This window comes from Hevea brasiliensis, chromosome 3 (assembly GCF_030052815.1).
Source record: "Hevea brasiliensis isolate MT/VB/25A 57/8 chromosome 3, ASM3005281v1, whole genome shotgun sequence".
NCBI classification, from domain to species: Eukaryota; Viridiplantae; Streptophyta; class Magnoliopsida; order Malpighiales; family Euphorbiaceae; genus Hevea; species Hevea brasiliensis.
In genome coordinates this window covers 7,050,885-7,073,966 of record NC_079495.1, presented here as the reverse complement: position 1 = coordinate 7,073,966, position 23,082 = coordinate 7,050,885, and the positions used below count along the sequence as shown (strand labels likewise).

General features: G+C 28.1%; 3 protein-coding genes across 6 annotated transcripts; 1 reads left to right on the top strand and 2 right to left on the bottom strand.

The window, feature by feature from the left end:
• Positions 1-12,001: 12,001 nt before the first annotated feature.
• On the top strand, positions 12,002-13,443 carry LOC110651024 (thioredoxin-like 3-1, chloroplastic). The gene is made up of 5 exons (XM_021806209.2): positions 12,002-12,551; positions 12,654-12,728; positions 12,971-13,037; positions 13,143-13,160; positions 13,238-13,443. The coding sequence occupies exons 1-5, from the start codon at positions 12,265-12,267 to the stop codon at positions 13,334-13,336; spliced, it is 546 nt and encodes a 181-aa protein (XP_021661901.2). The 5' UTR covers positions 12,002-12,264; the 3' UTR covers positions 13,337-13,443.
• A 447-nt stretch (positions 13,444-13,890) lies between these two features.
• Positions 13,891-16,681, bottom strand: LOC110651023 (probable protein kinase At2g41970). Of its 2 annotated transcripts, none has more exons than XM_021806208.2 (8): positions 16,125-16,681; positions 15,878-16,003; positions 15,417-15,673; positions 15,195-15,321; positions 14,839-15,112; positions 14,510-14,642; positions 14,345-14,431; positions 13,891-14,267 (listed from the first exon to the last, which is right to left on the bottom strand). In XM_021806208.2, the coding sequence occupies exons 2-8, from the start codon at positions 15,969-15,971 to the stop codon at positions 14,142-14,144; spliced, it is 1,098 nt and encodes a 365-aa protein (XP_021661900.2). In that variant the 5' UTR covers positions 15,972-16,003; positions 16,125-16,681; the 3' UTR covers positions 13,891-14,141. The 2 variants fall into 2 exon arrangements, with proteins under 2 accessions (XP_021661900.2, XP_057999741.1); XM_058143758.1 differs by having other exon boundaries at positions 15,878-15,949; positions 16,125-16,680.
• A 1,681-nt stretch (positions 16,682-18,362) lies between these two features.
• LOC110651021 (E3 ubiquitin-protein ligase SINAT2) lies at positions 18,363-22,857 on the bottom strand. 3 transcript variants are annotated; one of them, XM_021806206.2, is made up of 4 exons: positions 22,698-22,857; positions 21,137-21,469; positions 19,690-20,076; positions 18,363-19,120 (listed from the first exon to the last, which is right to left on the bottom strand). In XM_021806206.2, the coding sequence occupies exons 2-4, from the start codon at positions 21,350-21,352 to the stop codon at positions 18,800-18,802; spliced, it is 924 nt and encodes a 307-aa protein (XP_021661898.1). In that variant the 5' UTR covers positions 21,353-21,469; positions 22,698-22,857; the 3' UTR covers positions 18,363-18,799. The 3 variants fall into 3 exon arrangements, with proteins under 3 accessions (XP_021661898.1, XP_021661899.1, XP_057999740.1); XM_021806207.2 differs by lacking the exon at positions 22,698-22,857 and adding an exon at positions 22,540-22,663; XM_058143757.1 differs by lacking the exon at positions 22,698-22,857 and adding an exon at positions 22,043-22,497.
• Positions 22,858-23,082: the final 225 nt, after the last annotated feature.

Genomic DNA, 23,082 nt, shown 5'->3' with positions numbered 1-23,082 from the left:
TATATTTATAAAATAAAAATTATAAAATTATATTATAATAATAAATTTTTTATAATAAATATTACTTCTATAATTTTTTTTATTAATACATTTTCGTTTTCATTAACTTAATCTACAAATTATAAATATACATACAACATACATATTATAAAAAAATAAAAAAAAAATTATATTATTATAATAATAATCAATATATCATAACAATAATATTATATTAAATAAAAAATTTCTTATAAAATATTAAAATTATAAATATATACAAGGGTGCAAAAAACGTTCAATGCACATTTTGAAAAAAAATTCCAATTTGTTCTAATTGCATATCTAGGAGTTATCAAAAGAACATAAAAAAAAAAAATGAAGAAAAGCATATGGAGTGATTGTCATGGTAAAAATACTCACAAGTGGTCATTCGAAGGGGAGATTAAAGGAGAAAAAGTGGGGTTGTGCATGGTCTTTGAGGGAATCGAATCGAACCAATAGAAATTATACCGAATCAAATTTATTTTGATACTTTGATTTAGTTCTGGTTCTTTACTAAGAACCGAACCGGAACCGTACCAAAATCGAACTGGAATAGTATCGAATCAAAACCGAACCAATAACCGAATTTATATATATAATTTTTTTTTAGATGTATTATATACTTTCAATATAATTATATATACTTATGTATGTATATATAATTATGAACTAAATATATCTTAATATTACATTTTATTTGTTTATATTTTATTAATAATTTTAGCTATAAATACATTAAATTATCTTATCATTCTTAATTATAAATATACTATTATCTTATATATATATATATATTCTTAATTATATTTGTGTCTTATATTTAAATATTATATGATTAATAAATAGTTAAAATATATATTATATGATATACTATTATATTATATAATATATTTAATCATAAGTTATATATGCACCTTATAATTAAATATTATATAATTTAGGCATAGCTAAAAGATATATTATATAATATATTATATATTAATAATTCAATTCAAAACTTAAATGTTAATTCAAGTATAACTTTTAAGAAAATAATTATATAAAATTATTTTAAAAATCGAGAACCGAACTAAAATCATAACGAATCAAACCGGAATGGAAGAATCAAGAATTATACCGATTTAAAACCGAAACAATAAAGAACCAAATCAGAACAGTACCGAAATTTTGAAATTTCAGTTTGATTATGATTCATAGGTAAATTTCAAATTGAACTGAAACCGAACATCCCTAAAAAAAAGAGAGAAAAGTATAAATAACGAGAAAGACGATGAGTGTGAGGAAATATTATAGAATTTTATTATTTTATGATTTAATTAAAAACATGTTATATAATATTAATATTGTGTTTTCTTAAATATTTTGTTTGACATAAGTCTTCTTAATGATATTAATCTAAAAAAAAAAAGACTTTTAAGAGTAAAATAAAAATGAAAAAAATAAAATAAAATAAAATAAATTTTAATAATATAAGTAGTTTTATTATGTCGATGACTTATTCAACTAAATTAGTCTTAAAAATAAAACTATAAAAATCAAATGGGCCATAATAAAAATTGAATGCCGAATTATTCTTATTAAATAAAATTATTTTTTTTTTAACTGTAAAAATGAGACTCTTCAGGTATGATAGTTATAATTCTCTTAGATCAAAGGTTTAGAGTTACTGACTAATGTACTCGATTTAATCTAATCCCATAAGAAGGGATCTACCACTAATCCTGGTGTGATACGTAATAAAATAAATCATTAGACAACTCATCGCCTTTTTCTATTATACTTCTAAACATAAAAAATATTTAATTATTATTCCAGAGCGAGAAATCAAATTAGAGTAAGATAAGGTTATATTATAAAGTTAATCATTAATCTACCATGCTCAAAATTTAAAATATCAAATCAAATTATTTAAATTAAATTAATTAATTAGTCTATATTTTTTTAATTTTTTATTTATATATTTAAATTTTGTAGATATAAAACTATCATTTAAAAAAATATTTAAAAAAGTGACATCAGAAGATGGAGAAAATTTAGATACATATATCTATTGGTATAAAATCAAATTTATTTTTTAATTTATAATAATAATAATAATAATAATAATAATAATAATAAATTAATATTTGTTGATAAAAGAATTTATGCCTAATAAAATTAAGTGATAATAAAAGTATTTATATAATCAATCTTAATTAATTTTAAATTAAAATTTAATTGTAAAAATATAAAAGGTAAACATTAGCGATAAACATTTTTAATTTTGTAATCAGTTATTAAAAAAATATACATCACAACGGATATTTAGTATGAGTAATTTCGCACTTTTATCATTTAAGCAAAGTTAAGTATTTAATTTTTTAAATAAAAATGATATCCATTAAGAGTGCTTCACCCATAATTTTAATGCTTTTATTGGCATAAATCTTAAAAGATTTTTAATTTATATTATAATAATTTGTAAATAAATAATAAAATAATATTTTTGAGGTTTTAATCCATTACATGTTATAATAAATATTAAATTTAAGGCTATGTTTATTTTGTAAAAAACATTTTTTAATTATTTTTGACATTTTTCAGTATTTAAACGTACTTAAAAATTGATTAATAAAAAATATTTATAGGTAAATTTTTTTTAATAACTTTATTAAAATATGATATAAACACATATCATTAATTTAATACTATATTAAACAATGAAAAATATGTGTAATATGGGATTTCTATTTTTTATTTAATTAAATAATGTATTTTTTCTGATTATTTAGTGTAATAAATTGAACAAAATATTATTATTTAGTCACTGTATTTTAATAAAATTAATTATTTAATTTTTATATTTTAAAAAATATAATATTTAATGTTTTCATTAAATCATCTTTGGAAAAAAATATTTAATCCGTTCGTCAATTTTTTTTTAGTCAATGCCTATCAAACTGCTATTTAGTAAATCCCTCAATTTAATGAAATTAATTAGTTACTTTTTGTATTTTAAAAAATACTATTATTAGTCCATATTTTACTGAATTAATTAGTAAGTCATTATGTTTTAAAAACATAACATTTTAAAATACATATTTTTAGATGAAAATGAAAATTTTACTGTGTAGAAACTAAATTTGAATTTTTATTTTTGAAAATTGTTTAAGTATTTTAATTATTCAATTATCTAGACATCATTTTTATATTTTCTCTATAAGAAAACAATTTTGTTAAATTATCATCTTGATAACTTAAAGATTTAGAGGAATTGATTAACTTTTTTAATGCATATAACTTATATTAATTTTTATTAAAATATTAAAAACAGAGAGATAATAAAAGAGAAAAGGGTGCGGATGTAAAGAGGAAAAAATATAAGGAGAGAGAAATAAAGAGGGCAAAAGAGAAATAAGAGTGAGGGAATTAAATAGTTTAGGTATAAAACAAATAATAAGAGGGATGGAAGAGTTAATGAAGCTAAATTATGAAGGCTAATTAATGTATTTTTTAAAATTTAGAGATTAATTAATTAATTTTACTAAAATTGAAATACTAATAATAATTTGATTGACATTAAAATTCTTTGTCTAAAGAAAAATTTAATGAAAATCTAAATTATTTTGTATAAAAAATATAATAATTAAATAATTATTTATTAAAATATAAAATTAAATAATTAATTATATTAAAATATAAAAATTAAATAATTATTTTTCCTTAAAAGCAAGCCTTTTATATTTAGCAAAGAGGAAGTGGCAAAATAATAAATATTAGAACTAATAGTGAGATGACAACAAATTGGGTTTTTACATATATCCATTCGATCCAATCCTAATAAAACAGATTTGATAGTATATAATAGAATTTAAGATGAGTTGGAGTTTGAAATTTAATATCTGTAATGAGTTCAGATTGAGTTTAAATTTTAAGTGTTAAATATCCGTTATCTATATTAAATTAAATATAAAATATATATTTTTTATAATAATATTTATAAATTTATATATATTTTATTTTATATAAAATATAATTAAAATATTTTATTAAATTATTAAAATGTTAAAATATAAATTATCAATAAAAATTATTTTTTTATATAAATTATTAATTAAAATATATAAAATTAAATAAATTTTAATAATTAAAAATAAATTTTAATCAAATTTAAATATATTAATTAAATTTAAATTTAAAAAAAATTAATTTCCAAGAATACTTTAGTTGATATCATGGCAGCCGCCATCCCCACCCAATAGGTAAAATACCTTTTGAAAAATTGCAGTTCAAATCTTGCGGCTCTCCACTTCTAACCAGATTACGTTAGAACCTTACACATGGAGGTGGAGACCCAGGCTTAACATAGTTTTTAATCCCGTACTAATAGTACGTGTCAAGGATTTATGCGTAAAAAAGAGACCGTAACTACGGTTACGGTCACTTGACGGTGAGTGGACTACGGCCCTTCGCTAGGCAGATAGTCCAACCAAGAGCGTTGACGCGTTTACGAGGCTGTTTGATATTATTATTGAAATTATCGTTGAATATATTAATTAAAAAATTAATTAAAATTAAATTTAATAATTTTAATTATAAAAATATTAAAATAATAAAATAAAAATTTTTAATTATTTTTTAATTATATTTAATATAATATTTTATTAAAAATAAATTTACACTTTAATTAAATTTATAATTTTATAAATAATTTTAATATTACTAAATTAAAATTTACTGATTAATTATACTTTTTAATATAATATATCAGTCAATGTCAATGATCTCTTTTTTTTATTAATTTTAATTTATTAATTAATATGAATATATATTTTTAAAAAATTAAGTTTATATAAAACTTATTTTAATCTAATTTTTTGTTAATTCAAGACATCATAAATATTATATTTTAAATCACAATAAATCAAGTTTAATTAAAAATTTTCCATATCCCACGAAAATATTTAGCTTGCCATCAAGTGCATACGTTAACCCTAAGCTATGGATTTTTAATGCAATAGATTTAATGGATATAAGGTTTTTTAAAGTTTTAAAACATTAGAAATAAAATTTAAATTAATGTAATAAATAATTAACGATGGGTTATTTCTCAAACATGTTAAAAATGAATATTTCATTGGTAAATTAATCATAATTTATAGCTTTAAATTTTTTTCATGGCCTACAGATAAATAAAAAATGCAGTGGTTGAAGAAAAATCAACGGTCTTCCATGGCCTAGAGATAAGAATGCAGTGGTTGCAGAAAAATCCATAAAAATGTAAGAAAAAAGAGGTGATTTAATTAATGATTTAATCAACAAATCAATCAGATAGTGACAATTTTGAGTAAGTCCAAACCATGCCATTGAAAAAACTTAAATCAATTCTCAAATATATTACTATATTTGTTGTTAACTGTTGATGACCCTCATCAATAATTAATGAATGTTTAATTATGGCCTTGTGGGGTAATTAATTAAATTAAAATAATATATATATATATATATATATATATATATATATATATATATATATATAATGTTGTATATTATAATGAAACTATGATAAAAGGAAAGATTAATTAATTATAAAAAAATCTTAAAACTTTACAATAAAATACCATAAAGCAGAAATATAAGATTTAAAAATATATAAAAAAAATAATTTCCTAAAAAAACTTAAATTTTGTGGTCCTAAAATAATGAGAAAAAAAAAATATTTGTTTTACATTTAATCGAAATGTTAAATGACAATTGTAAAAAAAAAAAATAAAATGAAAAATAAAATAAAATTTCTAACGTTTTCCTATAATTTAATGAATTTATTGTCACCTTCTCTCCCGTCAAAATCTCCTCTTTAAACATATGGGCAAAAAAGTAAATTTTATTTTAATGTTTTTATAAGTAAAATTTATTAAATTTAATTTTAAATTATTTTTTAATATTCTTTAATTAATATATTAAAAAAAGTAATTGTATCAACTATGGGTGTGTAAATAGTAGTTCGGTTTCGAACTGAACCGAACCAATAAAATTGAAAATCAAAAATAAAAAATTTTAAAAACCGAACCAAACTGATTAATAAGAGAAAATCGAACCGAATCGAATTGATAAATATCGGTTCGGTTCGATTTTAAACTAATCAAACCGAAATTTATAAAATTTCATATTTTTAATATTAAATCTAAATAATAAGACATAAAAACAAAAAAAAAATTAGAAATCAAAACTCAAAAATCTTAAGGTTCGGTTCGGTTTTCTTTGATTTCGGTTTGATTCGATTCGATTTGGTTTGATTTTCTTTGATTTCCTATATATATTAATAATTTCGATTTGGTTCGGTTTTTTTTTAAATTTTTTATAAAAATAACCAAACTGAAATCAATTAACTAAAATTATCAAAATTATAAACTAAATCAAATCGATTAAATTTTAAAACTGAATTAATTAAATCAAATTAAATCAATTCGATTCAATTTTTTAATTTAAACCGAAACTGCTCTCCCCTAGTATCAACAGCCAATATCAAATTGTCTATTATCTTTTGGATGCATGTGTTGATAATTACATCATTACATCACCATAACACGTGAGGTTCCCAAAATTTTAATAACATCACGCTCTGAAACTCATATATATTTGGCATTTTTCTCTTAGTATTTTTAAAAATTTTATCAAAAAATTTGAATTATTCCAATATCTTGAGATACAAATTAAATACTCAATTATATTGCATTTATGAACTAGTTAGACCTTATTAAAATATGCACATCTAGCAGCCTGAACTTGAGGATTTGGAATTCAACTATAATTTATTTTTGAGTAATATTACATGAACGTCGTTCTAAAATTCTAAATTCTTAAATCTTAAATATTTAAATTCTAAAATTTAGAAATTTAAAATTTTAAACTTTAAATTCTAAATCCTAACCGTAAAATAGATACAGTAATAATATCAACAATTACTACAATGATATATATAAAAAATATATGACAATAATTGTTATTCATTATTATTTGTATCGACAAACTTTGACAGCAATAATTATTACTACTAATTTTTTTTAATAATAATAATTTTATTATAAAATACTTATGATAATAATTTTATTGTAAAAGACTTACGATCACACAACTTTTTAATAGTAATATGTCATAATTTTTATACTACTATAATAAATTTATGATAATAAATTTTATATTTTTAACAGTAATATATAAATTACAGCATATTACTATTAAAAACTTATAATCATAAATATTTTATAATAAAATTATGATTATTGAAAAAAAAAATTATTGACAATAATAATTTTTTCTGTCAAAGTTATCATCAATAATAATAATAATTGATAATAATTATTTGTCATAATTTTTTTATGTATGATTAATAGCTATTATTTATTTTATAATAATAAAATTAATGTCATTATAAAATTTTTTATTATTAACTCTAACATTTATTGTGATGAATAGTAATTTAATTTTTGGAATACAATAAGTATTGAGTTGTCCGACTCTATTTTATAATTATTTTAATATATAAAAATATAATTTTTTTTGTTCTAAATAATAGATAGATCTACGATATTTGTTGGACTTTAATGACAAATATTAATGGAAAATAATTCGTATAAATTTCATTAATATGAATGGCTATTTATGTGATTATTTTTAAAAAAATTAATAATGTTTTGGTGGAAATTAATTAAATCAATGAGAAATGAAGAATCTATGAAAATGACAAATGAAAGGAAAGGGTAAGGTCCATTTAAAGTCCCATCCAACCCACATTCAACCAGTTATATCCGCCAACTATCCTCTACCCCATAGCCACCATTTATTATTAACAATTTCATCAAAATTTTTTGGCCCTGCAAGAAGACAATCCATCTTTCATTTCCATTTCACATATTCTGCATTAAGTGCTTTGAGCCTTATAAAGATTACGAAGGATAAATTTTAATAGCCCTTATTGAATTTTAAAAGTTGTAATAAAATCATTTTTAAATTTAAAAATATAATATAAAATTTTTTAAATTTTATATAATAAAATTATTTTGACACCTAAATTTATTTATAAATAATATTTTAATATGAATAATTTAAAGTGGTGATAATGTAGAAAATTATTGCTATTTTCTAAAAGCAGAATTTTTATAGTCAGTTGCTATATATATAATATTTTATTATTTCATATGATTAAAATTTTTTTATGGTTAATTTATGAAAAAAATTATAGCTAATTTCTATCACATAGAAGATAGAGAATTATTGAACTCACTATTATTCTAAATTATATAAATTGATTATTGAGAATTAAAAGGATTTTATTGTACAAAATTTTAAACTTAAAGAGATTTTATATTATATTTTTAAATTTAAAATTAATTTTATTATGACCCTTAAAATTTAAAGACAATCTTTGAAATTTATTTAGATTCTCAAGATTGAAACTATATATATATTAGAATTAATCCTAATAATAACTTAAAAAAAATACTTAGCTTAATTTAGTTGGGTGATTAAATTCAATTTTTTTAATATATGCTATTATTATTGAAGAGATTGAGCTATTTAAAAAAATATATGTATCGCATGCGAGTGAGAGTCGACATCCATGTGTTCCACAACAATTTCTGGGAATATTGCGATTTACAATTCACATGATTTTATTGAGACTTGCTGTCTAAGCAAGCAGGCAGCACATTCTGCAGAGATCTAAAAAGGTTAATGCCAAAATCTGGGATTTGACACATGTCCTTCAAGATCATGAATGATAATAAATATTTCACGTAGAGATCAGATTCTTATCGTATTTCAAAGCATTGTTTAAAATTGAATGAATCAATTTTAGTATATACGACAGAGAGAAAAAAATAGAAAGGAGAGTTGATCAAGTATTAAAAAACCCTAAAGTTTAGCTGAACTTAAGGTAATCATATGCATGCCTCGTGCTTGTAATTAATATCATCTGCTTAATGTAAAAGTAATTTCTCCGTTAAGAATTAATATACAGAGTAATTCTTATTTCTTATCACTTAGGACATTGAAATTTATGGGATTAACAGACTCAGAAAAAGGTGGTGGGATTAGTAGCTCTATTAAGTGTCTATTTTGTAATATAAAACGTTAATTGGAGTTTAAATTTCAATAATTTTACTTTTACTATAAAATTGCAAATATTAAAAAGGAGGAAGAAGATGTGTCCGACATGAAATTAACCTGCAGCATGCGTTCCCTTTGAGCATGATTGGAGGGAATTCAAGAAGAGTTCATGAGTACTCTGCAAAGACGTGATGATGCTAAGAAAACCAGCTAGAGCAGGAATGGCAAGCGTGGATATATTGTTTTAGTAGAATTAGTAAACTTTATATGTATAAAATAAAAGTTAAACTATATATATATATATATATATATATATATATATATATATATATATATATATATATATATTATTTGACTTTAGCTTAATTACTAAAAATATGTACTGCAGAGTACAAATAGGTCACATGCTCATATTCTACTTTTGCATGCTTTCAAATCGTCAAAGAAAGAGCTCAAAGGAAAAAGAAAGATGTCAAAGACTCAAAGAAATAAAGCATGCAGAGGCCTAGGAAAGTTGTAATAATTTGTAGAAGCTCAAAATCCACTAGCTATGTTAACTTATCGTTGCTGAGAGAATTGACGGAATGTTGCCTTCAACTTGATCACTACTTTTATCTTTTGATTTCTTTTATGGTCAAAAATTGTAAACTAAAATATATTTAGAGATGCTTGAGCATTATGGATAACAATTTTAAACTAAAATAGATTTTGAGTTTGGGCCTAAATTTTTTTTTTATGTAATCTTAGAATCCTATAGGATCCTCTTTATGTAATGGGCTTTAGGCCTTTTATTGAAATCCAATAAATTTTATATTTTCATAAAAAAAAGGACAAAATGCTAATGGCATTAAGTGGTGCTAACTTGACATATTGACATTAACTCCATATTAGTGTTATGTTTGACATCACAGCTACATCAATAATTTTTTATGATATTATTCATGTCCTTATTTACAATAGAATAAAAATACACATCTTCAATTGAAAAAAAAAAATTTCAAGTCTTGAATACTAAAAGTGTAAAAATATCAAAAGTACATGGAAAAAAAATTTAAGAATGAGAGGGAGATTGAGAGATATTAAAAAAAAAAATTAGGAAAGAGAGAAAGGCATGCATGCGAGATAAAGAGATAGAGAGATGCAAATAGGAGGAGAGAGTGGCTTTGGAAAGAAAGAGAAGGAGTAGGAAAGATAGGGGAAAAGAGAGAGACACAAAGAGAGAGAGAGAAAGGGAGAAAGACAAAGAGAGAGGCATTAGGTATGGCAATAGGAAAAGTCAGGGGTGGGGATTAATCATTCTGTCCTCGCCCCACATGAGTCTAGGGTTGGAGCGAGGTATTCCCCACCGGGGCGCAGGGCGAGGCAGGTTTTTTCACAGGAAATTTTCTTTTTATATTTTAATTTTAATTTTAATTATTAGTATATAATATAAATTTATTTATTAAAAAATAAAATATAATTAGAAATGTAAGTTTTACACATTATTTTAATAATACATTTATATATTTTGTTAAAATTATAATATTTAAATATATAGATGTATAAAAATAAATTATTTTTAATAAAAAATAATAATATATTACTGTGCGAAGCGAGTTACGGGGTTTCGGAGCAAGGAGAAGGTTATCTCGTCCCTGCCCCGCACAAATTAGGGCCGGAGCAGGGTTGGGGAAAATTGATCGGATTCGGAAACTTTTGCCACCTCTAAGAGGCGTGAAAGAGTCACTCTGTCTCTCTTTCTCTCTCCAAATCTTTCTCTCTCCCATGCCTTTCTCCCTATCTCATGAAAGAGCTCTCTCTCTCTCTCTTCTCCACTCTATTAGCTTTCTCTCTCTCTCAGCATGTCTCTTTCACTCTATCTCTCTCTTTCCCACACCTCTCTATTCCTCTTTGTGTCTCTTTATCTCTCCATCCTATCCCTCCATATCTTTTTGATTTTTTTTTTATCTCTCATCATCAGCCTCCCTTTTCCTCTTTTTTTTTTTTTAATTTTTTTCATGTGCTTTTGAAATTTTTACACTTTTAACATTTAAGACTTGAACTTTTATTTTTTCGCATTTCAGGATGTGTATTTTCAATCTATTACAAATAAGAACAAAATGAATAAAATCATAAAAATTATTGACATAGCGCTAATGTTAGACATAACTAGCGCTAACATGAAACTGATGTTAGCATGTTAAGTCAACGCCACGTCAGTGATACTTAAAACTGTTAGCATTTATATTTAATTATAATGCTAAGGCACGAAAGTACATGTCCTTATTCCTAACAAAGGGTCCATCGAAGAAAATAAAGATGAGCATGGAAAGATTCATAACAAAACAACGGGGGAAAAAGGAAAATTGGTGTAGGATGGAGATGCACTTGAAGGTTGTGCCTTATGTGCAAGCACATTAATCAATCAAGGATCAGAAATCAATAACGTCCTTGTCCAGAGAATGGCCCAAGGTATTGGGGATTGAATCAACAGCAGGAGAAAAGATTTTAGGGTTGGCAAGAAGAAAAAGAGGACGTTATACTTAACCCAACACTGCCTTTGCTTCCTACTGGAGAGTAGAGACATTTGTAGGTTTCTTCATTTACATACAATTGATATATGCGGGTTTAATTAGTACTATAGTTAAAGAAAATGAAGATGGCTTTTGTTGTTTTCTTCCCATTGATCCCTTCAATTATTCCATGGTCAATTTCTTTTTAGAACATTGAACGGATCAATCTGCTCAATCAAGAAGATGCAAAAAGAACTGGTGTAAAGGATAACATATGGGCGCGTCCAAAGGAACCTGGGCTAGAGAAGCCCAGTGTTAGTGTTGGCAATCAAAGAGGCTAATGTCCAATTAAAGATCAAGACTCTTAAATCCTTGCCGGCCTCTCCATTTGTGGCCCCTACCCTACCATTCTAGATAAGGTTTACCATTTTTCTTTCCATTTTCGAAACAACCAAATGCTTCATCAACAGTAACAATTTGAGAAAAACTAAACCAAGAGAAAGCAACCTTCGACTCTTATCCCAAGATTCAATCTTCAATTCACTAGGACATGATTTTCTTGGATGCTTTTCCTCCTTACCCACCAATCTAAATATATTTCATTTCCTTCGATTTTCTGTTTGTTCTTTCTTGCACAAGTAAAAAAAAAAAGAGAAGAAAGATGTCAACTTTGGTGGTGAATTCCCACATTTTATACCACATAAACCAAAGCGGTGGTGGTGGTGGCTGCTACGTACTGCAAACAACTTCTGGGGGTTGTAATTGGTTTGATCGTAGAAATAATGGAAGCTCCAAAAAGATTTCAAAGAGAGACTTGAGAGTAGAAGCGTTTTGGCCAGATATGACAAGACCTACTACTATAGAGATGGAACCCATCAACGATTCTGAGCAGCTCGATCAGATTCTACTCCAGGCTCAGGAAGTCTCCCAACCCATTCTCGTTGATTGGTGTGTAAACTGACATATATGGCAATCCTTTGTTGTTCTATGTTAACAAAATTTTAATTATGCTCGTAGATATCAACTATGGATTGTGCTTTTAATTTGTAGGATGGCTGCTTGGTGCCGAAAATGCATCTATTTGAAGCCTAAGTTGGAGAAATTAGCTGCTGAATATGATACCAAGTAACCCTTTCTCTCTCTATCCCTCTCCTGTGCTTGCGTACAAATTGATGGAGTTAACAGTAGATTAACCTAAATCCCGCCATGTTGTGTCTTGATGCAAGAATTTCCCATTAGATTATAATTAAAGAATATTCAAAATTAGGAAATTCTTTCTGCTGCTGATACATGGCTCTGTGGACTATGGTAGAAAGATTTTGGATTGACACTTACTGTTCTTGATCTTGTTTAAAATATATATATAGGATCAAGTTTTACTTTGTGGATGTCAACAAGGTACCTCAATCTCTAGTCAAGCGAGGAAACATATCTGTATGTTTGATAATTCTTACCTCTCTATTAGTTAATTGATTATTTCCTTCTTATGATCATCACATATGAATTTTTTCTTCTAATGAGCCTTCTTTTCTTTGCCAGAAAATGCCCACAATACAGGTAATTTTCACCCTCAAGTTTTTGCTTTATTGTGCTTAAAATACTTGATTGACTTTGACCTAACACTTGTATTGCAGCTATGGAAGGATGGAGAGATGAAAGCAGAAGTAATTGGAGGACACAAGGCCTGGCTTGTGATTGAAGAAGTCAGAGAGATGATCCAAAAATTCATTTGATAATTTGTATTCCTGATTAAGCTTGTAATCATGTATATGTGCCTAAAATACATTGAACCCATCTTTCATTTAGGTCACTTCCTTAAGAATCATATAGAATTGAAGTACCTAAGATTGTCACAGCAGATAATAGTCAAAACAGAAAATCTACAGGCATAGAAACTGCACACACTCATTCAAATAATCATCAATAAACCATAAAAACATGGATTATATATATATATATATATATATATATATATATATATATATATATATATATATATATATATATATCGTACAATTATATAGTATAGGAAAAAAGAAGAAAAATAATGTAAGATTCATGCAGGTGCAACTTGGTACAAAATTGAGTAATCAATCCCTAATTTAATTAATTATATTATTGTATTTTTAATTTCCATTTTTCAATTCGTTGATTCTTGAAGTTTTCTTAGTGCAGAACAATGAAGTCAAATTGAGTACCCAAAAATATCCTATTCATTGGCATCCTGTAAAGAAGAAGATTACAGTGCACAAGAAACTGTGTAAATATTCCTATAACATTTTTCTCACATGGTCAGGGACAAGAACAAATGGAAGCACTGCAGTTCTGGCATTTCCTGTTTGCAAAACAACTAAAATACAATCTAAGGAGCACACTAACAATGTAATTCCAGAGTAGCGCATCAGAATCAGATAAAGATTATAATCCCTCCCTGAATAATCTGTAGCCTTGACAATATCATAAGGATGAAAAACTGGGGACTAAAACGAATTACAGGAGTCTAAAATTCCTTCTAATTTCTGAGGCCAGTTTGGAATTTTATGCTTGAGACTCTGGCCCTGCTGGTTTTGAGTTGAGAAGTGGCTGCAAAGCCTTCACAACAATTGTCATGTTTGGCCTGAAATCTGCCTCGTACTGGACACAAAGTGCTGCAACTGCTGCCAACTGATAAAATAAAAGCATGTGAGAACTTAAATACTTTCAATCAAGATTGATTAAAAACAAAGGATTATAGCAAGAACCTTGGCAATTGCCTTTGGTGGGTAGTCATTATTTAGTTTGGGATCCACACATTGTTTCACTTTATCCTCACTCAATCTTGGAGTTGCCTATGGGTAGATATTAGCACTAATTAGATGCATAAAATGAATGGGTAATTAAGGCCAAAGTTTAAAAAAGAAACACACCCAGGTAACAAGACTCTGTTGTCCCTTAGGCATTGTATGGTCTACTGGCTTTCTTCCTGTCAAAAGCTCTAGAAGTACAACTCCAAAACTGTATACATCACTTTTCTGAGTTATCTGTCCTGTCATGGCATACCTGCAAATAGAAAGCAAGAAGTCAGAAAGGAATCATGAAACAAGATTACTAACAGTTGCTTCAGAAATAAGAATTTCTATTTCGGCTTCAACTAGGTTCAAAATCGACAGCTCGCAGCTCTTGAAACGGCTTAATACCACTAAGCTAAAACTGTTCAGTGAATTTGATGTTGAAGAAGGGGCAGAAGAAAGCTTACTCTGGAGCGTGGTAACCAAATGTTCCCAAGACTCTAGTTGAATGTAGCCGAGCTGCAGTATCAGAAGAGGCACTTGACAAGTTGAAATCGGCAATTTTGGATGTGAAATCATCAAAAAGAAGGACATTGCTTGATCTGACATCGCGATGAACTACAGGAGGCTGAACTTTTTCGTGCAGATACTCGAGGCCTTTCGCTGCACCAAAAGCAATTTTAACTCTTTGGTTCCAGCTAAGTACAGGACCTGGTTCAGCCCCTTGTACACCTTTCCTTCCTGAAACACAAAAGCAACCATTTGTGAAATCAAATTCCCATCAAAATCAGTAAAAGAATGAAGCATATGTAATTGGATATACCATGTAATACGTTGTGTAAAGAACCCATCGTAGCAAACTGATAAACCAAGATTCTATTATTTTGCTCCAAACAATATCCCATTAACTCCACAAAGTGATCATGCTTAAGCCTTGAAACTACTGATAACTGCAGAGACCACAGTAACAATGACAAGAAATCGTAAAAATCCAGTGCCCCCTGATAGATTGGATTAGGCAAGAGAATAGATTCAGTCGTTAAACCTGTGCTGAAAAATCAGAATCTGGTTCCTGTGAAGTGCTGGTATCTAGCATCTTTATTGCAGCCTCTGCACCATCATTTAACTTGGCATAGAAAACTCGTCCATAAGAACCTTCTCCAATCAATGCCTTGGTACCAAAGTTATCGGTTAATCTGTTTAACTCATCCAATGACATAGTTGGAATTTCGATGGGTAAGACCTTTTGTGGAGCTCCACTTTTGGCAGTATTAGCACTCCTTGGCTCTCCTCTCTCGCCGCCTATAATATCCAAAAGGAAACTTAGGCAGCCATTGATAAGAAAATAACGTCATGGAAACACGACCATTATGATTGTTGGGCTAAAATCTATCGTTAAACACAAGAAGATGAGCAAAATCCACAGAAACCCAGATACATTTTGCAGAATTTAACAACATTATGGCGAAATTGACAAGGAAAGAGAAGATAAGAGTAAAAAATTACCACCAGCATACGTGTTCCCTCCTTTAGGTGGGGCTGTATATTGATTAGCAGGGGGACCGTCGAGTTCCTCTTCTGTACCTCCGCAACAAAACATATCACCTCTTCGATTAATGCAATACGAAAAATCTACCGTAAACCCAATAAACATGCCACAAAGAAAACATTTTATCAACAAATAAAAAAAACCCAACAGGCAAAATTTTCAGATGATAATGACCAGATAATGGAAGTGAAGATATACACGAACCTAAAGGCTTGAGATCTGACGAACCCAATAGCGGAAATTACAGAAAGATTGAATTGGCAGATAGAGTGGGGGCTGATGAAGATGGAGAAAAATGTGGGAACAGAAAACAGGAAGAAAAAGGAAAAAACAGAGGAAGTTTTGGAAAACAGAGGAAGAAGAGGAGAGTGGTGGTTGATGAAGATGATGTTTTTGTTCTCCTTTCTGTTCTCTAATTCCCTCTATTGATTGATTCTTTGTTTTAGAACAGAGGCAGATGTTTCTTTGTACAGCGGGAAATTCGGTTTTGAAGAAGAGTTTAACGGCTAAAAAATTAATCAAACCTACTTCTGCGTGCTTTCACGTTTGCTTTGTTAATATAATAATTTGCTCTAAAAAAATTAATTTTCCTTAAAACAAGAAAAGTGGGTTTTATATAACTGGAAGAAGTGCATGAGACTAAGAGCATTTAATAATTTCTTTGTATTATTAATTACACCAAATTAAATTGATAAAATATAGAATAAATTATTATTTCAATTTTTAATTTATTATTATTATTTTTATCTTTTTATTTTAAAAGATATATTAAAACATCCCTACAGTTTTATTTTATCAAATACTTTAATAAATTCGATTTACTTTTTAAGTACATTTAGCATACTCCATTGAAGTAAAAATTAAATAAGAATTAAAATTTTAAGTAAATTACTGTTTCATTCATGAGTTAACAATTTTGTCACTTATTTCAAAAAAAAGAAAAAAGAAAAAAAAAATCCTTGTTGGTATTTTCTTGAAGTATTAATGACTATATAGGCTAAAAATAGATGGAAGGATTAAAATATTTGACAAAATTATATTTTAGATATTTTTATTTTATTTTTTTTTAAATAGAAGGATGAAAATATTAATAATAGAACGTTTAGAAGAATTAAAAAGTAATTTATCCTAAAATTTATCATTTTAGTAGGAGAAATTGTTTTTTAGTTTGATAAATAATTTTTAAAAATTTAAATTTTAATTATTGATATAAGTATTTTAATAAAATCAAACTAATTAAGAGTTTTTCTTAGTTAAAATACTTTCATTCACTAAGATTTCATTTGTTTCATAAAAAATATTTTTATTCGTATTTTTTTAATATTTGGAACACTCAGAAAAAAATATTAGTGAAAGATATTTTTTCTAGTCAAAGAAAAAACTAAATCATTTTTTAAAAAATGATCTCTACTTTTTATAACAAGAAATTACTTTCTACTTTATAGACTTAATCTTATTAAAATGTAAAAATATTTATACGTGTATAATATGAATACATCATTAATTTAATATTGTAATGAAAATATTTTTTATAAAAATTATTTTTTAAAAAATATTTTTCATTTTTATATACAAATTATTTTTCACGAAATAAATAGAGACTAATATGAATGTTTTCATGTTTATGATAAAGATATGAAGAATAAAACTATCCACATTGTGTAGTTCATCACATTTACAATCCACTTAAATTAAACAACTAATTTAAAATATATATATATATAATAATATGAAAGGGCTTGGCTTCTTGAATTGAATTGAATTTCATCTTCCACAACATAATATTCTCTCTTCTGTATGAGGCAATAAAATTAAAAAATTATAATAAATCATTATTAAGTGTATTTAGGAAAAGATTTGTTGGTCCAAATCAATGACATTAGGAAGGCAAAAGTAAGCAACAGAATTAGGGGATTCTCATATTAACTTTCTCATTTCCTTTGAAGGTGAACACTTCAAATTCAAAACCTAGTTAAATGATTATCCAAGACATACAATACAAATGCTTCCCTCAAATCTTGTTTAATTGACCTGGTGTAGGTCTACCCTAAGAATTCAAATACCAAGATTCCTCTGAACAAAGGTTTGTGTCCACAGCTCCAACCTCAATCAATGATAAGCTGTCAATAGATTAACTAAAATCTAAGGTTCTGTTTGTCAATCGTTTAGAAAAGCACTTTCTTAAATATATTAATTAGAAAGTATTAAAATTTAATTAAAAATAACAAAAAAGCTTTCTTCAAACTGTTTTTTTAACAATATATGAATATTAATGAAGCAATCGTCTTCAACTCCCATGCATACAAGTACTTGCACATCAAATCAGAATCAAAATATGAAAGAAAAAAAACACCTTCACATAGTCTCCTTGGTATATTGGAACCAGATGTGAATATCTTGAAGAGGGTAAAGATGGAAAAAGAAAGGTTGCACACTTTCAAGTATGTGAATGAAGTGTCAATGATTGATATATTAGTAGAGACGGGTACAAGCAAAGAGACTTGGATCCTTATTTTTGCTCACCTCAATCAGGGCATATGGTACATAAAAAACACAAGAAAGCATAATAACTGTAGGTTCAACAAGATGCTTAATGTGCAAACCGCACATGCATTTTGCTGCATGGATCCCCTAGCCATCGAATTTCCAATTCCTATACTCAATAATTTGACCGGTGAGCTTACGGTTGGAATCTGCTCCATGGAGTGGTGAGCTGACAATAGACTGTAGAATAACTCCATCATAAAAGACCATGTAAAGTGAATAGATAACCAAAACAAAATAGCTAAAGCTTCATCCCTTTGCTTCATGGAGAAACTCTTGCATTTCATAAATTTGGCAAACTGTACAATCAACTGAAAAATTCGTCTTTCCATATCTCATTCTTCTTTCCATATTCGGCCGGTAACCCTTAACTTCAGCTCTTGCCTATCCCCACCAGAAAAATAAAGAGCCAAACTCCTCTGAATAATGAGCCCATCCTGGCTATCACGAACTTTCTTGTGACTGTCACGGATGCTCCTGGGAATTCCCTGCCATATTAGCTTGCGGCCATTTCCCCCAACTTCTAAGCTATAGCTGAATTTCTTTGCTTCATTATCATCACCCATAAAACGTAAAAAGGCCATGTATACTGGTGCCATACCCAGCTGAAACGCCTCAAAATGCAAGCAGAACTGTCTTCCAAAACAGTTGAAGACCTTCACAAGATTTAGAAGTCAGTCGAAGTTTTGGATAATAAGCCTAAGGTAACTAAAATTGTCTAGAAGAACAGTAAGAAGAACACATGACATTTTGGAAACCAATTTCCAGAAATGATGGCTTTATTATTGCAATTGACATTTATCATGCAACTATTTAAAACAGTGGTGTCAATGCAGTTCTTAACAGCACATGTAATTCTTTAAGTATCCATAGCACCATAATTCTAAAAGTACAAAATGAAAGCATAGGACCGGAGACGCAGTTGCAAAATTGTATTGAAAAACTAGTTCAAATTACTTTTCCATTGCTATCAAAGCAATTTTTTCATAAATCAAGTCCAGTCAACTTCTAACCCCTGTACTCAAGCTAAAAAAAAAAAGCCTATGGAGGACAGGGAATATTAACTAGAATACATGATCATATATTGCAATTAAGAAAAAAAAGTTGAGCATCTACAAACATGCACATGTGTTGCTATATATCTATGGCAAACTCACATCTTTTGACATACAAAAATAGTTAAACAATTCAATTTTTATTATTATCATATCACAGAAGGACTTACAGTTAGCATCCATGTGGCATTTTCAACTTCATGAGGATTTGATTTGACATATCGATGATTAAAGGTACACCCATCATGCATGTCAACATTGTGATCATCCTTGAGATGAGCAACAAGGCTTGGGATGTCACCTGTGACAGAGCACTCAGATCCAGCATAAGGGCAATTATATGGACGAAATCGACAGTGTTGCTCATGCTTGAGCTTGCTGTAGTATGGGAAAATATCATGACATCCTAAATCCTGGTACTTGCAGGGTAGTTCTAGTGATTCTGCAACTTTCTCCAGAGCTAGACACCTTATATTTCCAAGATCATAGCGACACGTAGGACAACAATTATGAACCCTTATCTTGCAGTTTGAGCATAAAGTGTGTCCATTTGGGCACTGTAATACAGAGTCCAACAAAAATGAATATAAAGTTAAGACATTTGATCACTATATTCAGCAATTTTGAAAAGATGGAGAAATAAAAAAAAAGGGGTTTATTTTAAAGATTTTAAATGGTAAACTGATTGTTAAATTTGATTAATAACCAAAGTAAAAAAGTTACAAGTTTTATTGTCAACTAATCAAGAGGTGTTACTATCCTGATCTCCTACATGAATTCAACAATACTGTGAAACAGACTACTCAATCAAGCCTTATTCATTAGTCTCCAACCAGTATAAAAAAGTGTTAAGCCTTATTTCCTTGACAAATTCTGGATGCTTTCTATTGTATTTTCCAGACCCTATCAAGTGCATCACCCTACACTAGAGTGCAACTCTCCAAGGCATCTATCACCCACAAACTATTCCTCTCTCTCTCTCTCTCTCTCTCTCTCTCTCTCTATGTGTATGTGTGTGTGTGTGTGTGTGTGTGTGTGTGTGTGTGTCATGCAATTAAATGGTTAGTATTAAGTGCTTTATGTTATTAGTTCAATTTTTTTAAAGACTGCAAAGATGGAATTTTGGTACGTTGTACATGTGAAATTTTGGATCGAATGCAATATGGATTTAGGCTACAGAAAACTATTTTCTTTGTGAACTTTGAGATATGAGTTGAAGTGTAACATTTATCATTAAATGGGCTAAAATATCAAACCTAAAATTTATTCGTTAAAATAAACGGGTTAATCAACAGAAACAATTAGGTCTCAGTATGGACTTTGGAGAATTCCCAAAATTAACTGACCAAGATGAACTAGAAATGACCTCTCCAAATTATTTGAGCAATCATAAGCAAAGAATTTCCTTTTGATAACTTTTGGGAAGAGGAGAAAAGAAGAGGTTCCAAATCCTGTTGTTCAAAGCATTACATAAAATACAACAATTCTCAATTCTATGTGTGGGAGGATCAACTCATCCCAAAGCCCAATTATGTCCCTCCAAAAATGGAGAGAGCCAGAGTTCACTCAAGCAAGGAGCCAAAGATGACAGAAAATAAGATGAAATTGAAAACAGACCTGATGAATTGGAGGGTACATCAAATTTGAGCAGACAGGGCACTCCAGGAGCTCATGCACACCATTGTTGGAATACACTCCATGCTTTCCACCCAAACCAAGATTACCTTTCGTTGTTGTACCGTTATTCTCTACTTTTGCTGTTCCAATGTCATAGTCTGCAACTGTGGGGTGAGATTCAAGAACCTCTTTGCAAGTGCTGCCCCCAGGAGCCATTTCTATTCCAAATTGAGCAGTACTTCTAGTAGGATGACTGAATCTGGCAATGTTGTATGTTTTCAAAATATTTGATGCTTCATTCACTTCTGAATAATAAAATGGGGACTTCTTTAACTGTTTGAAAAAATTACACAGAATAGGCAGTTAAGCACAACATACTAAATGTGAACTCTATTTTCTAAAGCACAACATACTGAACACAAATTTGATTTCTAAACAGGACTAAGAAACTGCTAGAGAAGAAACATTAATCAATTCAAACAAAAGGAAAAATAAAGGACTAACAGCACAAAGAATATAAAAACTTAAGAAGTGGCACTAGGAAGATGGAGAAATAGTTTTATTGCTTGCAGTTTCCTTAAAATGACAACATATTTCCAAACATGTATAGATCCAAAAATCAACTGCCAAAAATAATCAGCAAGTAATATGCTGTTGACAAAGAAAAAACCAAGAAGGGAAGATATATAAAATAATTCATGCAGAAACTAAATAATTGAAAAGTGTGTATGGAAAATAATCCTGCTGAGAATATTAGATAGAGTTGAAAGCTGAAATCAAACAAAAAATGGAGAAAACACAAGCCTTTTTGTTAATTCCTCTACAATCACTGGTATGATTGATTGAATCACTATCCACAAGCAATTAAAAATGAACGAAATCAATAGGAATTTTGCAAAAAATCACCTTTCTCATAAAGAATATTTCAATAGAAAAGTCAATTTCCAAAGAAGTTGATACTCTCAATCAAATATAAACCTGAACTATACCCAGAAAGACCCTTTCGATCTGTTCCAACCAACAAAAGAATCAAAATATAAGACAATAATACCAAATCAAAACAAAACCCATTTGAAAACTTCAACTGAGCAACCATTTCTTCCACAAAATCCAATCATATATCGTGCCCAAAAGCACGTTTAACATTTCTAGTGTCCAGTAAAGCAACCACAAAATAAGACAAAAAAACAAAGAAAAAAACAAACCCCATTTCCTTATTTAATCCAACTACTCGCCGCTCAAAGTTATCTTATTCTAGATTTTAACCTTTTGCCCAAATTGACTCAAATCAACCGAGCAATCCAATCAACCACTCGCAACACATTAATATGAAAAAGGAAAACCCATGTCCAAGTCACCCTCAAACAAAACCAAATTAAGAAACAAAGCAAAAACAAAGATACCCAGTTCGAGATTTTCCACGTAGGGTTTGTGTCTTCACGTGAAATCAATCAATTTAAACAAAATCAAATAAAAAAAAAATTCGAAGAACGCAGCAAAGAAAATTCATAAAACCATGATAATAATTAAAAAAAAAAAAGGAAATGCAGCTCCGCATTACCCGCAGAAGGAAATCGGGAAAGGATAAAGGGCGTCCTGTTTGCTTCGGTGGAGGAAGCCGAGAACGGTTTTGGTTTGCTGTCTCTATGCACCCTGGCTGTGCTGCACAATCCGGGAATGGTTTTTTTTTTCTTTCTTTTTTTTTTTTTTTTTGTTTTTAGTGTGTGTTGAAGAAAATAATGAAAATAAATAAATATGGCTTTCTGTCTTTTCTAGAAAAAATAAATAACTATGGTTTTCGCATCGTTCCGATAGTGGACCACACCAGAGCCTCTGCCTACACGCAACGTTTTGAATTTTTGTTGATCATTGGTTGACGTTATCTTTCCACTTAGAGGAACATTGTAATAATGTGTTCTCTGTTGCACAACAACTTTTTCCTTTTT